This window comes from Agelaius phoeniceus, chromosome 4, assembly GCF_051311805.1.
Source record: "Agelaius phoeniceus isolate bAgePho1 chromosome 4, bAgePho1.hap1, whole genome shotgun sequence".
Taxonomy (NCBI): Eukaryota; Metazoa; Chordata; class Aves; order Passeriformes; family Icteridae; genus Agelaius; species Agelaius phoeniceus.
In genome coordinates, this window is record NC_135268.1 from 31,453,868 (window position 1) to 31,470,946 (window position 17,079).

General features: G+C 38.8%; 1 protein-coding gene across 19 annotated transcripts in view; it reads left to right on the forward strand.

Moving 5' to 3' along the window:
* TRIM2 (tripartite motif containing 2) overlaps positions 1 to 17,079 on the forward strand; it is an 86,340-nt gene that overhangs the window by 52,065 nt on the left and 17,196 nt on the right. For all 19 annotated transcript variants that reach the window (XM_077177224.1, XM_077177221.1, XM_054632827.2 and 16 more), the window contains 4 exons: positions 4,737 to 4,888; positions 5,563 to 5,743; positions 8,792 to 9,515; positions 16,207 to 16,310. In XM_077177224.1, coding sequence (XP_077033339.1) covers positions 4,737 to 4,888; positions 5,563 to 5,743; positions 8,792 to 9,515; positions 16,207 to 16,310 — 1,161 coding nt within the window. The remainder of the gene's footprint in view (positions 1 to 4,736; positions 4,889 to 5,562; positions 5,744 to 8,791; positions 9,516 to 16,206; positions 16,311 to 17,079) is intronic.

Here is a 17,079-nt window from a genome sequence, read left to right on the forward strand (position 1 = left end):
TCGCTTCAGTAGATATCTGAGAGGGTTGGGGATAGCCTGAGGGTGACTCCAATTTAAAGCTTTGTGAAGCTAAGAAATGAAAAGCTAAGTGCACACATTAGTCCTTGTGATGGGAGGAGCTGAGGTAAGAATTGGGGAGAGCTGCTTGAGGCTGGACATGTGGGTCTGGCTGCAAGGGCGCACAGGGCAAGGTGCTGGGCACCTTAAGCTTCACTGAGGAGATGGGATTCTGCTGGCTTTATAGGTTCAGGACACAAGAGCACTGTGTGGCAAATAGGTTAGATATTAGGAAATACCTAAAACATCTTCATCCAGAATGTCTTCCCTGGAATGTGATTCCCAGGGCAGTGGTCACAGCACCAAGCCTGCCAGAGTTCAAGAAGCATTTGGACAATGCTTTTAGGCACATAGTGTGACTCTTGGGGTGGTCCTTGGCAGGGCCAGGAGCTTGATTTTGATGATCCTTGTAGGTCCCTTCCAGCTCAGGGTATTCTATGATTCTAAGTGCCTGGCTGCTAGTAACTTTACTGGGGGCTTCAGGAAGTGAAAAAGGATTGAGCTGGCAGCTGGAGGAGAATGCCTTTACAGAACCAGCAGTCATTCTGCACTAAATCCACCCACCATTAATTTTCACATATTGCTTCGGGTAGGGTCAGACCCACTGTATTTTTACTATTTGCATCAAATATATTTCTTTTAAATATTACCAGTTTTTCTTCATATTAGCTTGGAAATAAGTTTCTGATTAAACAAGTTTTTTCAATCATTTCAGCCATCCTGGACTTAAACCTCTCTGATTAAGATAGAAACTGATGCAGAGATACTTTCTCATTTGCTTGCCTGTCTGCTTGGAACTTAGCCTTCCTCAGGCCATGTAGATTAGATACTTTCCCTTCCCAGTTGGTCCCCTATTCTTATCACTCATATTTTCCATATGTGTGAATGTTTACTTTATTCCTTCTGTGCACATCTTCCCATCCTCTCTTGTGGCATCTTTGTTCTGTGTGTTCTTATGAAGAATGAAAGTAAGTTTGTAGTATCTTTATACAGAAGATGGTTACCTGTGCCTGAACTATAAAAAAAATGCTTTCTCATTTTGACCCAACATGGAGCACAAGTGTATGTTCCTGTTAAATCAGGTTTATAGGGAACATCTAGAACTTTTGAACCTACTAGAAGACTCTTATCTTCTGCCTACACATTAAAATAAGATTGGCTTTATTCTCAGGTGTGAAACATCTGCAGCTCTTGTGTATGAAAGCATTCTGGATTTGAAATATTGATCTAAATCATTTAGGGGCAGGTACAGAAGCCAGGGCAGGGGAGGCTATGAAATGCTAACTTCAGTGTATGTAATGAGTGGTGTAGCCTCTGAAATGTCTATATTTGAGTTTTGTTTGAATTTGAACTGAAAACCAGCTCAGAGTAGAGGATCCATGTTTTTACAATGTAGAAGGTGGGGCAATGTATTTTCTGCCTCTAGAGTGTAACAAGAGGGGAACAACAGTATTAAATTAAACACTTTTAACAAGAAAGAATGCCTTATCTCTGACTAGCTTTTTCTCATCATATCATAGCATAGCTTGGCAACTTGACAGGCATAAGATCATGCTTACAAAAACACTTTCTGAACTTGTGGAGCTGTTGCCTACTGCCTGTATGCTTCTCTTAGAAAAATTTAAAAATCACCTATTCTTGATATTCTGATGAAATTACTTCATATCTTACCTTTTAAACCCTTGCTTTTTCTCCTCACCTCTGTACTTCCCACCATGTCACTTACTCATGTATCCCATTAAAGTGTAATCTGTGGGTAGGGCAAAAGCTGTGACTAGGGAGGGAAAGAAACACACATTCTAAATTTTATCAGGTAGCTCAGAGGTGCCCTCAGGTAATTCAAACTTACATTCTTCAGAAAGCCAAAGCATACAAAGTTAAGGTGCACTCTAGCCCTGGGACAGAGGAATTAAGCATGTGTGTGTGACATGAGGAAGGTGGGTGGCAAAGAGCTGACCTCATCCTTTTTCTGTTGACTGCTCTTTTAATTCAAACAAATAGAAAGCATTTTCAAATGTGATTTTAGAGAAGAGGGGCTTGTGATTGATGAGAGCTTTTTCCTCAAGACCTGAACTTTGAAGGGCTGGAATTAGTGTGTCTTGGCTTTGTGAAATCTAGTTCAGAAGTACTTGGATCCTTGATTATGCAATTTTAAAAGCTTCTGTAAATTCAGTTGAATTACAGTAGTGAGGATGCATATGGGTCTCTAGTTACATCACTGTGCTGAAATATGCTGGTCTGGTTTAAGGTAGGAATTACTGGATGGGATTTCAGAACCAGTGGGTATTAATTCACATTTCATTACAGCTGATGGGAATGTTCTCGTTGAATTTGGTGGAAATACAGCTGAAGCCAGTATGTCCTGCCCAAGAGCTCTCTTCTATTTGGAAAGTAGAGGCAAATGTCCTTTTCTGAGATATTTTCTAAGGCAAACCTGTCATAATGAAAAATTTTCTGGGAGTATCACAAAATGTGATGCCCACATTGGGCATGGAGGGGAGAGATGAAAAGCCAGTGATACTTGTCTGTAGTTAGAAATCAGTCTTGCCTGATCAAGAGATGCTAGAAAAAAAAAACTTAGGAAATCAGCCTATCTAGACAGTTGAAGTCTGAATTGTATTATTATTAGGTTTTCCTTCTCCTTCATCTATGCACAATACAAAAATTATATTGGGAAATGAAAGCTTCTTCTCTCAAAACATTTTGAATTTGAGTCAAAGACAACTGTTTCTATATAGAGATACACATTAGGTCTTTGTGATGTGTTTGCTATTATCATTTGAACTTGTGTTTCCCTGATGCTTGAATAAAGAGGAAGAAAGTTGTTTAGGCTGAACAACCTTAATGCCAATGAGATGCTTCCTTTCTTATATTTGTGGCTGCAAATATAATGATGTTTATTATGGGGTGGTTAATGGAAAACAACAAAACTAAGTTATTCTAATCACTGTATTCAAAGATAAAAATACCAAATAAATAAAGGCTTGTTGAAATATCTTGAACCTAAGCATTAAATTATTAAGAGGCAGAAAGATGAATTTTGGACACTCATGCAAAATAAATGAATTATTTTTTTTTTGGCCATATAAGAGTTTCCTATTAAAATATTCTTCCTTTTGGCTGCTTCTGATTGCAGACTTTTGAAGCCTTTGAAAAATACTGAAATCCTAAACTCAGTTTAACTGATTTCCTCTATGCACTGTAAGAATGCATCACATCACAGTGCCTACCAAAGTAACCATCAGGCCTCGGAGATCTACTACAATGAGACTGCTAAATTCACAGTGACTGGAGTAGTGTTCATGAGGGTTGACATTGTTTTGAAGGTCTACTTTTTTTTTTCTGTTGCTGTTCTATTTGATGTTACACAGGTTATTTGGATCAACTTTTAAATTTTCTGAGCTTACATGAGTGGCTGACAAATGACTAAACCCTCACTGCATGTGAATCCCATATCTTGTGAATTGAGATAAGAGGGAAGAATGGGAATAAGACAGAAAGGAGCTTATCAGAGGAAAATCCCTGTTAATACTAACAGCCACGTGCAAAACATGGTCATTGCATCCCCCTCCTTAATTCTCAAGATGCCTTGGAGCAGCCTGGTATTTTGCACGGTGCTGCTACAAATCCCTCTGCTCACCTGAAAACAGCTGGTTCTACACAACCATCTCATCAATCAACAAATCCAGCACAACCATTTTTGTGCAAGATGTCTGAGTGCCAGAAGCATCAGCTGAATTATTCAAGATTCTGATGCTATGCTCTGAATGCAAAGGAGCTGCCAATGTTTTGCTTTGAAGCATATACTACAAACTTCCTTATATCCTTTTTAATAAGCCTAAAAGGTTTTGTGCCCGAGGACTTACTAGCTGTGAAAGAAAGTCTCATGCCAAATTTGCATATATGTGCATTATTTTGACTAACATGTGATTTTGGGCACAGGACTTCTCTGTTTCTTTCCCTTCATGAATATATTCAGAATTTGGGTTATCTATTACATGTAAAGATCTATTTTTATCTCTAAGGAGCATCTTGCTGGGTACTTAAGAGGTTGAAACAATCTCCTTCTCTTTCAAGTGTACATCAGCATTCCTATTACAATCTCAGATATAAGGTTTTAATGGTTTTAAGGGATTAGTAATGGCATATGGAGATTTTTCCTTGCAGCATGTAGATTCATTTAGGGTGCTTTCCTCCAGCAAATAAACTTGTTGTTTGGTGATTTCCACTGAGTTTGTGTTTCAAGAGTGACCCTGTTATGAAAAACAGCTTAAGTTTACACTTTCTTTAGCAGACCCTATGGGAAGACTAAGGATTGAGTTAGTGAGGGTAGTTGAATGCCTGTTTTTTTTGAGTTGCTTCATGGAGTCCATAAGAGAAACCCCAAAACTTCTATTACACAGTACAAAAATGATGTTAGGACCAGCAATGATGTCCAGTGTTGTTCACAGGCTGCTGTTCTGACACTTTATGATAGAATAAAGTTATTTTAAATGAACATTTTTATATAAGATATGTAAGAGTAACAGCCATCTTTTAGGCAGTAAATTATTTGTGCATAAGAAAACAGAAGCTTTGTCTCAGAGCTTGGCTAATGAATGAGTTCAAGACTCAGTAAGATGTGCTTTGAGTTATGTTCCTGCTGCCATGTTTGAGTGCAGAGTTGTGCACTTTTCCAGGTGATGGAGTTTTACTGCCAGTCCTGTGAGACAGCCATGTGCCGGGAGTGCACTGAGGGAGAGCATGCAGAGCATCCCACGGTACCACTCAAGGATGTGGTGGAGCAACACAAGGCTTCCCTCCAAGTCCAATTGGATGCTGTCAACAAAAGGTATGGAGACTCCACTGACTGTTTTCCATTTTCAGTTTTATCACTGGCTTCCTGTGCTGACTGGGGTAGATGTTTTAATGTGCTGGTTCCATGGGTATTTACCTAGGAAATGGGGATAGTGAGGCTAGCATAAGGACAAAAAATTCATTGAGTGGGATGTACTGAGGGGTTAGCAAAAAGAGCAAAATATTCCTGTCTGTCTTTTACGAAACAGAGGCCGTTAGAAATGCAAGTGTCGTGCAAAGAAGGAGCATAAAATTAAAATGCTAAGGAGGAAACTGCTGTTCAGTCATGAATTTAATGATAGCTAACTAAATAATGCTGGTTGTTAAAAAGACAGGTACAAACACTATGGTGGCAAAATGGCTTAAAAAAAAAAAGAAAAAGTGGGATAAATCTTCTCGAGTAGATTTACAGCATAAAGGACAGGATCCAAGGCCTCATTGTTGGCAATGCTTAAAGTCTAATGGATTTGCACAGGGGAGGACTGTGGCTGAGCCTTATTTTATCGGACCAGACCCACTGTGTGGTTACAAAAGGAATGAACTTCTGGGAAAGAACTAAATTTAAAGACAGCCTGCTGATGAGAGGGTTTAATCAAAAGATACCAGGGCAAGGGCCAATGTTTAATGACTTTTGAAACAGCAATCTTTGTAATTTAATTCCTCCCTCAGGCTTCCAGAGATTGACTCAGCGCTTCATTTTATATCTGAAATCATACACCAGTTAACCAACCAAAAGGCTAGCATCGTAGATGACATTCATTCCACTTTTGATGAACTCCAGAAGACTTTAAATGTGCGAAAGAGTGTGCTGCTCATGGAGCTGGAAGTGAATTATGGCCTTAAACACAAAGTAAGAGGTATTTTTTGTTTCAGTGAAAAGCTGTTAATTTAATCAGCCAGTTTTTACAAATGATGCAGGATGCCAGCTTGACAAATCATGTCTGAGATCCAGAGAACTTTGTTTTCCTGAAATCAGGTGCTGTAGAGCCTTGCTTGTGGGTGCTCAGCCTTATAAGATGACCATGAAGATACAGGCCAAACAATTTATTCTGAAGAACTGAGTAAAGCTGCCTGTTTTGCTTCAAAGCACTGTTTTCCTTTCCAGTGCTTGGTAACCTATTTCATGTCAGATGTCACCTGTTGGAATACAAAAAGATTAGAGGGACATCTCACTTTCTTAGGGGAATGAGGAGAGTAACAGATTGCAGAGCTGTATTCATTCTTTTACTTCCTATCTGGATGATTGATTCTGGGGGTTTTCCCCCTATATTGTCAACCAATCTTCAGAGGAAGAAAAGAGAAAACTGTACTTTTACAAAGCAAAGCCTGTAACGTGGTGGGTAGAGATTTTGTTGAGGATTATTAGGTCTGAATCAGGATAATTAAAGAATTTAGTCCTTATTTTCTGTGCATCAGTTCTCTGCTTTATAAAGAAAGATTTCTCCCTGAAAATTACCGTTAAGAGAAAATATCATCAATAACTGGAATTTCAAGAGTGCCAATAATGAGCAGCTTGAGCATCTCCAGATGTCTGAAGTGGAGGAATGCTGTGTTTCTGGATGTAGAATAGGCTTGAAAACATCATTAGAAAGGTGCTGAATTGCTGAGCCTGTGGAAATGGAGGAATTCTAACATATGCACAAGATACATACTTTTAGGGACATAGGGAGTCCAAAACCATTGGGGCAAAGACTCTAGTCATCTCCAGAGCTAAGCAGCAGCTTACAGAAGTTTGAGCATCAATGATGTCAACTTAGATCCCAGGTTCATCTAAATGTATTCAAGATGTCACACTTAGTTCCATAGCAAGCAAATATATTCTGTATGTGTACAGAATCTACACAAAATAGAATATGATGCCAAATTATCTTATTATTGTTCAAAGAGATTTAAAATAATTAAAAACTGTGAGATTTAAAATAATTAAAACTGTGAACATTAGATAATCAAATTTTTATGAAATTGTACATAAGCAGTAAAAGAGGCATCTACCCTGTTTGAAATTGGATTTTACTTTTGCGTGACTAGTAGTCCTGCAAAATACAACCATTCTGATCATATACTTTTAAAAAATGAAAAAAATGAAATGGCTACATTTTACAAAGAAAAAGTTGGCAGTTCGGTTTGTTGTCCAATGGACTGGAAGAGTGTAAAATGTAAAATACTCTATGTGCATTTAAAATAGTATTTATGTTGGATTTAATATTTTTCATTTTTGTAATGAAAGAAGACTGTCTTAAGAAAGTATTGATTTTAAAAAATAGCTGGAAATAGTCTTTCTTTTAGTTTGTGGCCGGTTAGCTGAAGCATATGGGGTTTCGTCATCCTGGGGCCTTGTTGGCTATGCTCTCTTCTAACTTATGTCTTTGAATGAAGACCAAACAGATTAGAAATGCCTTGTATTGCATCCTGAGAAGTTTCTATGTGCCTAGAAAAGCAGATGACTTGAAATTTCAGAGTATTCTTGAAATTTGTTCATTTGAAAAGATTTTGTGTTGCTATTACTTTCCTGTATCAGTAACACGTTAGCCTGGATTTTCTCCAGTGGGTGAAAAGTTCAAAGCTTTGGAAAATTCAGAAAAAAATACCTTTAGAATTCAGTGTTATTACATAGAGTGTCTCAGCAAGGGAAGAATATTTCGTAGCAATTAATACATCCAGTCTTAAAGTTTACTTTACATCAATTGAAATGTTTCAAAAATATTTACTTTACAATGATGGTCAACAAAATAACTTCTCTAATCCACAGTCATGTCTGTGCCATAGTTCTTCTATGTAGGAAAAACATAGCAACTGTGTGACTGGATACTTTCATTTAGGGATTTTATCAGTGGAGATTGTGAGGGGCAGCCGCAATGTTATCTTGACTATCATGAATGTCTCTGCTAGGTTGTCATAATTCAGGGATCCAATTCCAATTCATTGCAAAATTGTTGTTTTTTTTTTTAAATGTTAGCCCTATTCCCAGCCCACACCTAGCAATTTTGAGGGCCAATACTGTTTTAAGGATTTTAGGCTGAGGGCCAGAACTGACCCTATAATAGAAGCTCTTTCATAGTCTTAAATATTGAGTGGCCACTTGCTTCCCACCAACATTTCTGGCTACTCAATCCAACTCTTTCCACTATCCGCAACCCATTCTGTATATTTTGCTTTCCTGCTTGCTGAAAGTGAGGAATCAATTTACCTTCTGCTAGGGAGATTTTTCCTTTCTTCACTTATTTAGTTCAGGAATCCCACTTTTCCTCAGGATGGATGTGCATCCAGGACTTGAGGCCTTCTTGTCCATCTCCATAGAGGATTAATCCCCAGATTCCCTTGGCTCTGAAGAAACAGTATCAAGAAGTTTCTTGCAGCCTCTCTTATTAATGGACCTCATGACTCCAAAATATCTCTGCTTCTGTGAACATAACTCAGTTCCAGTAATTATCTCATTAACTGTGACTGCTGAGAGTTAGATGGGGCAGGGTTCAAAATTCTACATTTGTTGCTGGGTTTTTGCTCAAAAAATACCAAAACTGAACAACAACAACAACAAAAACCCAAAACAAAACAGAAAAAAAACCAAAACAAAACCAAAAAACCCAAAACCAAACAAGACAAGACAGGTAGGGCAATAATTCAATCTAGTGTGACAGTGGGTCTGTAAAGTCTTGAATCCCCAAACCAGGGTATTTTTTTGTGTTGCAGCATTGTGTTCCAAATACAGGTTGGCGATCAGTGTGCTACTTCTTCTAAAATGAAGAATGTTTATGTTAAATGTTTAAATTAAACTGTAAAATAAGACAACATAAATTTGGTGTCTACAAAGACCTTTAGATACTACATCTTCCTGGGACAGCTCTTCCTGGGATAGCTAGTAACATGATGCTAATCTGGTGTTTGGTAATGCACACAGGTCCTCCAGACACAGCTGGATACCTTACTAGAAGGACAGGAAAGCATTAAAAGCTGCAGCAACTTTACAGCCCAAGCCCTCAACCATGGCACTGAAACCGAAGTGCTGCTGGTGAAGAAGCAGATGAGTGACAAGCTGAATGAACTGGCCGAGAGGGACTTCCCGCTGCAGCCCCGAGAAAACGATCAGTTGGACTTCATAGTGGAAACAGAAGGCCTGAAGAAGTCCATTCACAACCTGGGCACTATTTTAACCACCAATGCTGTTGCCTCTGAAACAGTTGCCACCGGTGAGGGACTGAGGCAGACGGTGATCGGACAGCCCATGTCCGTTACTATCACAACGAAGGATAAGGATGGGGAGCTCTGTAAATCTGGGAATGCTTACCTCACTGCTGAGCTGAGCACGCCTGATGGGAGCGTAGCAGATGGAGAAATACTTGACAACAAAAACGGCACTTACGAATTTTTGTATACTGTTCAGAAAGAAGGGGACTTCACTTTGTCACTGAGACTTTATGATCAACATATCAAGGGCAGCCCGTTCAAACTTAAAGTGGTCAGGTCAGCAGATGTGTCTCCTACCACTGAAGGGGTTAAGAGACGTGTTAAATCTCCAGGCAGTGGTCATGTGAAGCAGAAAGCTGTGAAAAGACCTGCGAGCATGTACAGCACTGGCAAAAGAAAAGAGAATCCCATTGAAGATGATTTGATCTTCAGAATAGGTAGGTGACTCGGCTGCCTGTTGTCATACTTAAAAATACTTCAGGGAAACTGAATGAAAAAGTTTAGTTTTTGTAAAGCTAAAGCTGTGAGTAGAGCAACCTGATAATACCATTAGGCCTCCTGACTTGTTTATATGTACATTTTGGAAGTACACACTTCCAAAAATAGTTTGCAGCAAATATTTAATTGGGATATCAGTTGAGAAATGCATACATTTGATTTGGGATATTTTAAAAATAGTTAATATTCATATTGCAAAGCTTTTGGTATGGATTAAAGTAATTTCAACTTGTAATTTCAGCTTCTGTATCCCTTGCTTCTAGTGAGCATTTCTGGCTTGACTACCAAATAGTGGTATAGTTTTGTTGGTAGTGGTGCTGTTTGTTAGGTGTTTTTTGGTTTTTTTTAAGCTACTCTCTCTAACACACCATAAACTCTAGAAGTCTTAAATGTTTTCCCAGAAGTGCAGAGCCTTTTAGTTCTGTTGTGATGCAACCATGACCATGTGCTTTATTTTTGAGTTCTACCTTCTCCCCTTCTTCACCACTCAAAACAGGAAGATGTATTTCATTAGAACAAGACCTATGCATGGCTCAGAGGTTTTTCTCCATGAAATCTCTTGGAATGCCCACATTTGGGATATATGGATCACTATAAAATAGAAAAAACAGAGCTGAGAGTAATATTTTGTGTTCAGTTTTCAGCCACTCATTTCACAGAATGACCCTACATAGAGATATTCCTCTAGGCTTCTGTGGGCTTATGCATGCAGTGTCTAAAACGTCACAGGTGTAATGCTCTAGGGTTTTACATTCTTCCAAAATGTGCAAAATTATTGAGACAGGTAAAACTTCTGATGTTTTCACAAGGATTGCTTTCATGGAGTTCATTTACTTCCAGTTTCAGCTCACTTTAAAAAGTTAAGGTTTGTTTCATTTGTTGATGAGGTAATGTAAAGAGCTTATCACTGTTCTCCAACACTACTGTGTATCTCTGTTTTGAACCCATTGTTGAATTCTTCCAATGGCTCTTGCCAAATCTGGATCTGTGTTTCTAGCTGGCTAAGATAAATCTTCTGTTTGGCCTGCCAGAAGCTCATACAGCTGTGTTGGAGAATCACACTGTAATATTCCTCTGGGCATCCAAGTCTGTGGAGTGTGCTGTTGTATGTATGCTGATGTATGGGCTTTTATGCACAAGTAAATTGATCAGCTGCTAGCAGGGGATTGTTCTCCTGCTAGTACTAACAAGAGATAGCATTAATGCAACATTAGTGCATTTTGTTCATGGGGATGTGTGCATTGTATCTTCTGCCAATGCTGTGTTATTTGTGGCTTATAAAATGGCATGTGGATCTCTTCAGACATTCCAAGGTCAAATTACTGACTACACATTCATACATTCGTGTAATTTATTATTTACAAGAGCAGAGTATTTTCTGCATTCTCTTTTTCTCTCTCAATAATTTATATCCTGAACTTATTATTCTTTTTAAACAGATGTAATCTCTAAGAGTGTGTCCATGCAGATCTGCATAGGATGTCCTTAGTCTATACAAATGCAAACAAGAATGATGTTCTTATGATAATGTAGAAAATAATTGTTGCCCAATGGTTTTGCTACCTCTACAACTACAACTGGTAGGAAGCACTAAAGTGAGAGGGAAGTCTTCCTTTCATTACCCTCCTTTTGTGCCTTAGACTCAGGCTGAGCAGAGGTGAGGGATGTTCACAGTGTCATTCCCCCAGTGCCACTTCCACCTCCCCTGGTAAATCTCTTCCATGTCCTTCAAAGAAGGGTTGAGAGGCATGGTTGTCATCAGCTGCTCTGTCCAGGACCCCATCTTGTTTTCTAGCTCTGCCATGCTGTGCTGTGTGCCTTAGTATTTTTTCCCTTCTGGCACTTTTCATGACTGGGTTCTTTGACACCATTTAGCAGTAGTGGTGCTACTTCCCACTTTAACTGCTTTTTCCTCTTCATTTACTTATATTTGGAATTGGCATCAGATGCAGCCAGATGGAGAGTTGGCCCTCTGCTAGAAAGTTCAATTTTCCAATTTTCCTTTTCCTCAGACTGTTTAGTTGTCTGTTCAGTCATGTAACTGAGCATCTAAGTTTAGCTGGTACATTAGCGTGTAAAAAAAATTTCCTTTAACAGAACTTCTGTCAGCCTCCTTACTAGGTGTGAATGTCATCTTCTGGTCTGTTATAAATGCTGAAAGCAAATATAAGTCTAACTGTGAATTAATTCCACATTAAAAATAAACTCACAAACAAGGTCTGTGTAATCACAGCTTTAGTGCAGTTTAAAAGCAGGCTTAGAGGGAGCAAAGGGATTCTTGATCGGGCGTTTCACAGAATCACAAAAGAAATAAGGTTGGAAGGGCCCACATTGGGTCACCTGGTCCAGCCTTCCTGCTGTAGAAATAGGAATGCCTAGTAATGGGAAAATAGACTTTCCTTTTCCCATTTATTAGCTTCAATCCCTCTGATGCTCATTGTGAGCTCTATGGGGATGTGATGGTCAGTGTGGGATTTTGCCAGGCCTCCATTGCATTGCATTGCAGTCATACCTGTGCTGGACAGGGAGGGCAGAGCTCTCGATACCACATTGCTGGCAAAGCTCCCAGTGTTGTTCTGATGTGCTAACAACAGACACCTGGCCTGGATTTGGCTCTTGTTATTTGAGGTTTGGCTGCTGTGGCAGCAAAGAATTTCTGATTTGTGCTTACCCCTAGGTTTGTGCACACCTGTCTGTGGTGACAGAGTCTCTGCTGCATGAGCAGGGCTTGGAGGTGGTCTTGGCCAAGATTTTAGGGCAGATGCTGTGTAAAGCAAATTAACACAAACCAGTCCATCTTCACTACCAACAGTGTGTGGGCATATCTGCCAGAGTTCCTACTGAATTACTAATTCCTCTTTAAAGGTTATAAACAATGTGCCTTCAACAACAGACTGATTTTAAAACTTAAGGTTATTTGGGAGCTTGAATTAGAAAGAGTGACATTCATTGTACAGCACATAGGGTTAACAATTCAGTACAGTTTTACCTCAGAGACTTTTGTGCTTCAGCTGCATCTATTATGAGAGGAGATATCACAGCCTCATAATGTGTAAGATTTGACTAAATATCTTATGGCACTCTGAGGAAAGAAAGAAAGGAAGCTGGGAAAAAAGAAAGCTCCTTGATGCCTGTCTATGCAGTATGTATGTAGACCTTTCCATGCTGTTTATTTTTGCCCTTTTTTTTCCCTGTACCACATAGGAAGGAGTACAAGAAGAATTACTTGAAGTGCTGTAGGCAGGAAAGAAATGGTACCTACACAACAGGTTATGGCCCCTCACAACCTCTTAAGTCTTCCCAATAATCTGTAATATTTCTGCAGTTTGATTTTGTCTCTCTGAATCTATTCCCTTCCTGCTGGAGGCACTGACATGTTTTTCTTTGTGTTTTAGGAAGCTGGGGAATCTAGGTTAGCAAGCAGGGGGGTTGTTATTCATATTAGTAAAACTTGGAAAGCAAAAAACACTCCTTCTCTTAGTATGAACATCAAAAATATACATTATACAAGTTTGTTCAGATTCCCAGGACTTAAAGAGCATATTCTTATTACAGTTATGTGATGTTATTTTAACATCTCCTGTCATTGTTAATGGGCTTTTAGATTATTTTTTTCTTCTTTTTGGTGAGACTCAGTATAACATCTATTGCTCAAGAGTAAAAGATTGGAATTATGAAGCATTTTATGTGTGCTAGAATCATCTTGAGCAGAAAATGCACACTTTCTTTGTTGAAAGCTAAATTAATTCCTTTGTGCAGCCTATGCTCAGTAATTCCAGAAGGAATTAGATAGGGTTAAAACAAATCTGATCATTACCTGTATACAAAAATGGTATAAAAGGAGATATTCCACAGGCCACAGATTCCCAATTACTGGGTTCAGTCTTCTCCTTTTGAAATCTTTCCTGTTTTTCCCAGTCCCCAGCAGCTTGCAGTAAAATCTCTGTCTTTTCGTCTTTTGTGCCCTGCAGTAGCTCAGAACAGCAGAGAGATAAAGCTGGGAAACGGTGGGCACAAAAGATGCAGCCTCTCATCTATTAACCAGGCTGCTTGGGAAACTCTGGAATGAGGCTCCTACTGGTTCCAGCCTTGTGCAATTGAAATGTTGATGCCTCTCTAAGCTAAGGAGAGATGGGTGACTGCCCATGATGGAGAGAAGACAAAATATGAAATGCCTTGATACAGAAGGGTGGTACCTTGTAGTAAAAGATTTGCTGAAGACTCAATCTTAGGCAGGTATGTTCATAAGGAAGGAATTTCTGCTTACAGAGGGGAGCTATCATCCTTTGGTATTGCAGAGTCAGTAGCAAAAGCCTGCTATTCCAGAGGCTGACATGCTTTCCTACAGGCTTTCCTCTCATCATCTGAAATGCTTGTGCTTGGCTTCAGATCTCTGCTGGCATAGTGAATTATTCAAAATGGAAAGTTCAAAGTTATCTGATTTCCTCTTGAACATACATAAGGAAGTAAGCTTTCTTCTGCAGAGGAATTTCTGCCATTGCAGAGGGGACTGTCTAAGGGCCTGTATGCAGATAAGGAGCTAGGTAATAGGTTTAATAGCTGCAAAGTGCTAGTTACAAGGACATTGCATGGAGCTGAATTTCATCTACACACTGTGCTAATATATTGCTATTTCTTATACTTACCATGAAACATGACTATGACATTCCTGGGTAATTTCTTCAGTTTTTCCTTTGATGTATATTTACAAGGTTCCACAGAAGAATGCTCTGAGTAACTTTTTATATAGGTGTCTCTTATCTTTAAAAACAAAATTCCTTGACTTTCAAGAACATTTTTCTAAAGCTAAAGAGCATACATTCCATAAAGTTTGTGTTAGTTAGTTCCAGATGCTCTAGCTTATGCCTCCTCTTTTCTAACAAATGTTTTCCCTTTACTCTCAGTAGTAAAAGGAATGTTTCTCTCTTTTCATCCATTCTCTTTGGCTAAGAAGCAAGAAGGAAATTTATCATTAGCATATGGTGGAAAAAAATTGCTGCATGCATCCCTCAGGCACTGCTTATTAAAAGAATAAACAGAAATGGCTCAAGTGTGGGTAATGTAATTGGTATGTAACTCACTATTCCCTGAATATGTACTTTTCCCTTGCAGTACAAAAACTAGAAGCATTTGCCTTGTTTAGAGGATGAAGCGGGTGGAGTTGACGAAAATAAGTCTTGAAACAAAGGAACATTCCTGCAGCACTGAGTGCAGAGAAATTAAATGTTACTTGTTAGCTAGTGACAGGAAATATGCATCCCACAGCCATCACCACAGAAGAAAGAAGGGTTGTTACAAGCATTCACATCCTTGATGAAAGCTAAATACAAATTAGATAGAGCTGATATATATGTCTTAAATTAAGCGTCACAGTCAGAACAGTTTAATCACTGCGCTCCAGAATATTTTGGACTGACTAAAATGAAATACAAGTTTTTCAGTTAAAACCATATATTGGAACCAATTACTGGCAGATACACAGCCAGTGAATGCTTGTAAAAATATTTCACCAGGAAAAACAGCACTGTATCCATGTCTTGGAAAGGACAGCTTGTAGAGTTGGTGCTTGTTTGCTCAGCTTTTTTTGTTTTGCTTCATTTATTATGAATAACCTTGGAGTCCAAGATCATAGCTGGAGTATTTTCTAAGGACCCCTGAGCCTCCTTTACAAACAAATCAGGAATTTGGTTCCTGTTCCTGTGTTCCAGGTGTAATTTGGACCAGCCACTTTGGAGCTGATCTTTTAAGGACACCAGTTTGCTCTGTGATTCCCCTTGGAATGTCTCAGAACAAACATCTAGTGAACCATCTAAACTTAATGAACTTTTGTGGAAAAATTGACATTTTACAACTCCTTATCACCTTAAGCCACTGAGTAAGACTTACAGTTTTATGTAACACACAAGTGCATTTATGGGTTAAAACAAGACTTGTGTGTGTGGGAACACTGCTTTATTAGAACAATCCAAGGTCTCTCCAGAAGCATTCAGTCTCCAGGTGTTGGTCTTCATTAGCTCACAAGTCCAATCCATTCAAAGCTAGTTCTTCATCTGAATCTCTCTGCTAAAGGAATCTTTGAAGCCTATGACTACAAACTATATATAAGGGAATAGGAAACTTCCCTGTCTTGAAACAGCTCCATCCAAAGTGATGTGTTCTATCCCACCTTTGTGATTTCACTGAGGAGACTTAGCTAAAACCGTGTCATCTGTCCAGGTTCTTATCTTAGCCCCTCTCTGTATGTTCCCATGTACTCACCCTTTCAGTAGAATAAAAATCTGCAGTTTAAAAAAGTCCATTACTTATGTTAAAACCTTTTACTGCTTCCCTCATGCAAGAGGCAATTTGTGAGCACTGATTTAGGGAGGCTGAAGAGGTAATTAATGTTGATGGGGGCTTGGGTGACACATGATGAAGAGTGAGAACAGTCCCTTAAACAAAATCCTGTCTTGTCAGTAGAATTGTCTATCTGTTACTGAGAGGGTTCTTTGAAGTTGTAGCAGTGAGAAGAACTCTTCAAAATAGAAATCCTTTGATCAGAAATGTAATAATTGCATGTGCTGGCATTTGGGTCCTAACTGATTAGTCCTGTCTAACCTGATTTCTTATGTGCTTTGTGTTCAATTTTAGGCACCAAAGGAAGAAACAAAGGGGAATTTACAAATCTTCAAGGTGTAGCTGCATCTACAAATGGAAAAATATTAATAGCAGACAGTAACAACCAGTGTGTGCAGGTATGAGAATATTTCAGTGTTTTTCTCCTTGCCCCCACACCTCTCCCTTTTTTGTAGCCTCAGAAAGACACATTTTGTACAATTCAGTTGATGTAGAAAATACAAAGGAAACATAATTTATTATCCATTTACTTTCCATCTTCTTGACCTGCAGCTATCTTTTTCAGATCTATACTATATCTAGTATATCATCAGAGTTTAGTTCCCTTCCTTATGATGCTTGGCAATGAATGAAAAAAAAAGTTGTGCAATAATCTGGAAAAATGCCCTTCTGTAAATATAATTTTACATTGTAAATTTTATCACTCTCATGTTTTCAAATGTAAATCTAGAGCATGGTGCCACAAGTATAATTTTTTAGGAAGTACAAATAGAAAAAAAAGCATATAGATATCATTTTCAAGTGGCTTTTAGTCTATTTAACTGACTTCTCTTTCTGATATCATAATCAAATCTTTCCTGTGGTAGCACCCTGGCACCCATAATTTCTTGGCTTCTGCAAAGAATTGTGAAAATCAAGCTATATTTTTTCTTTTGCTTGCCATCTATCCTTTTTATCATTACCAATTTGTCATCACTCTCCAGGCTGCCCATGTGGTAGCAATGAACACAGCGGCAACAGCAGCGTGTCGCTTGTTCTTGTATGGGAGAACCAGCAATCCACATGCCATGAGAACTCATTTCCAGGCTTTTTCAAAGAGACAGAATCAAATATTCATCAGCACCCTCATGCTTTCTAATATGCAGCCTCTTCAGAGGAACTTCAGCG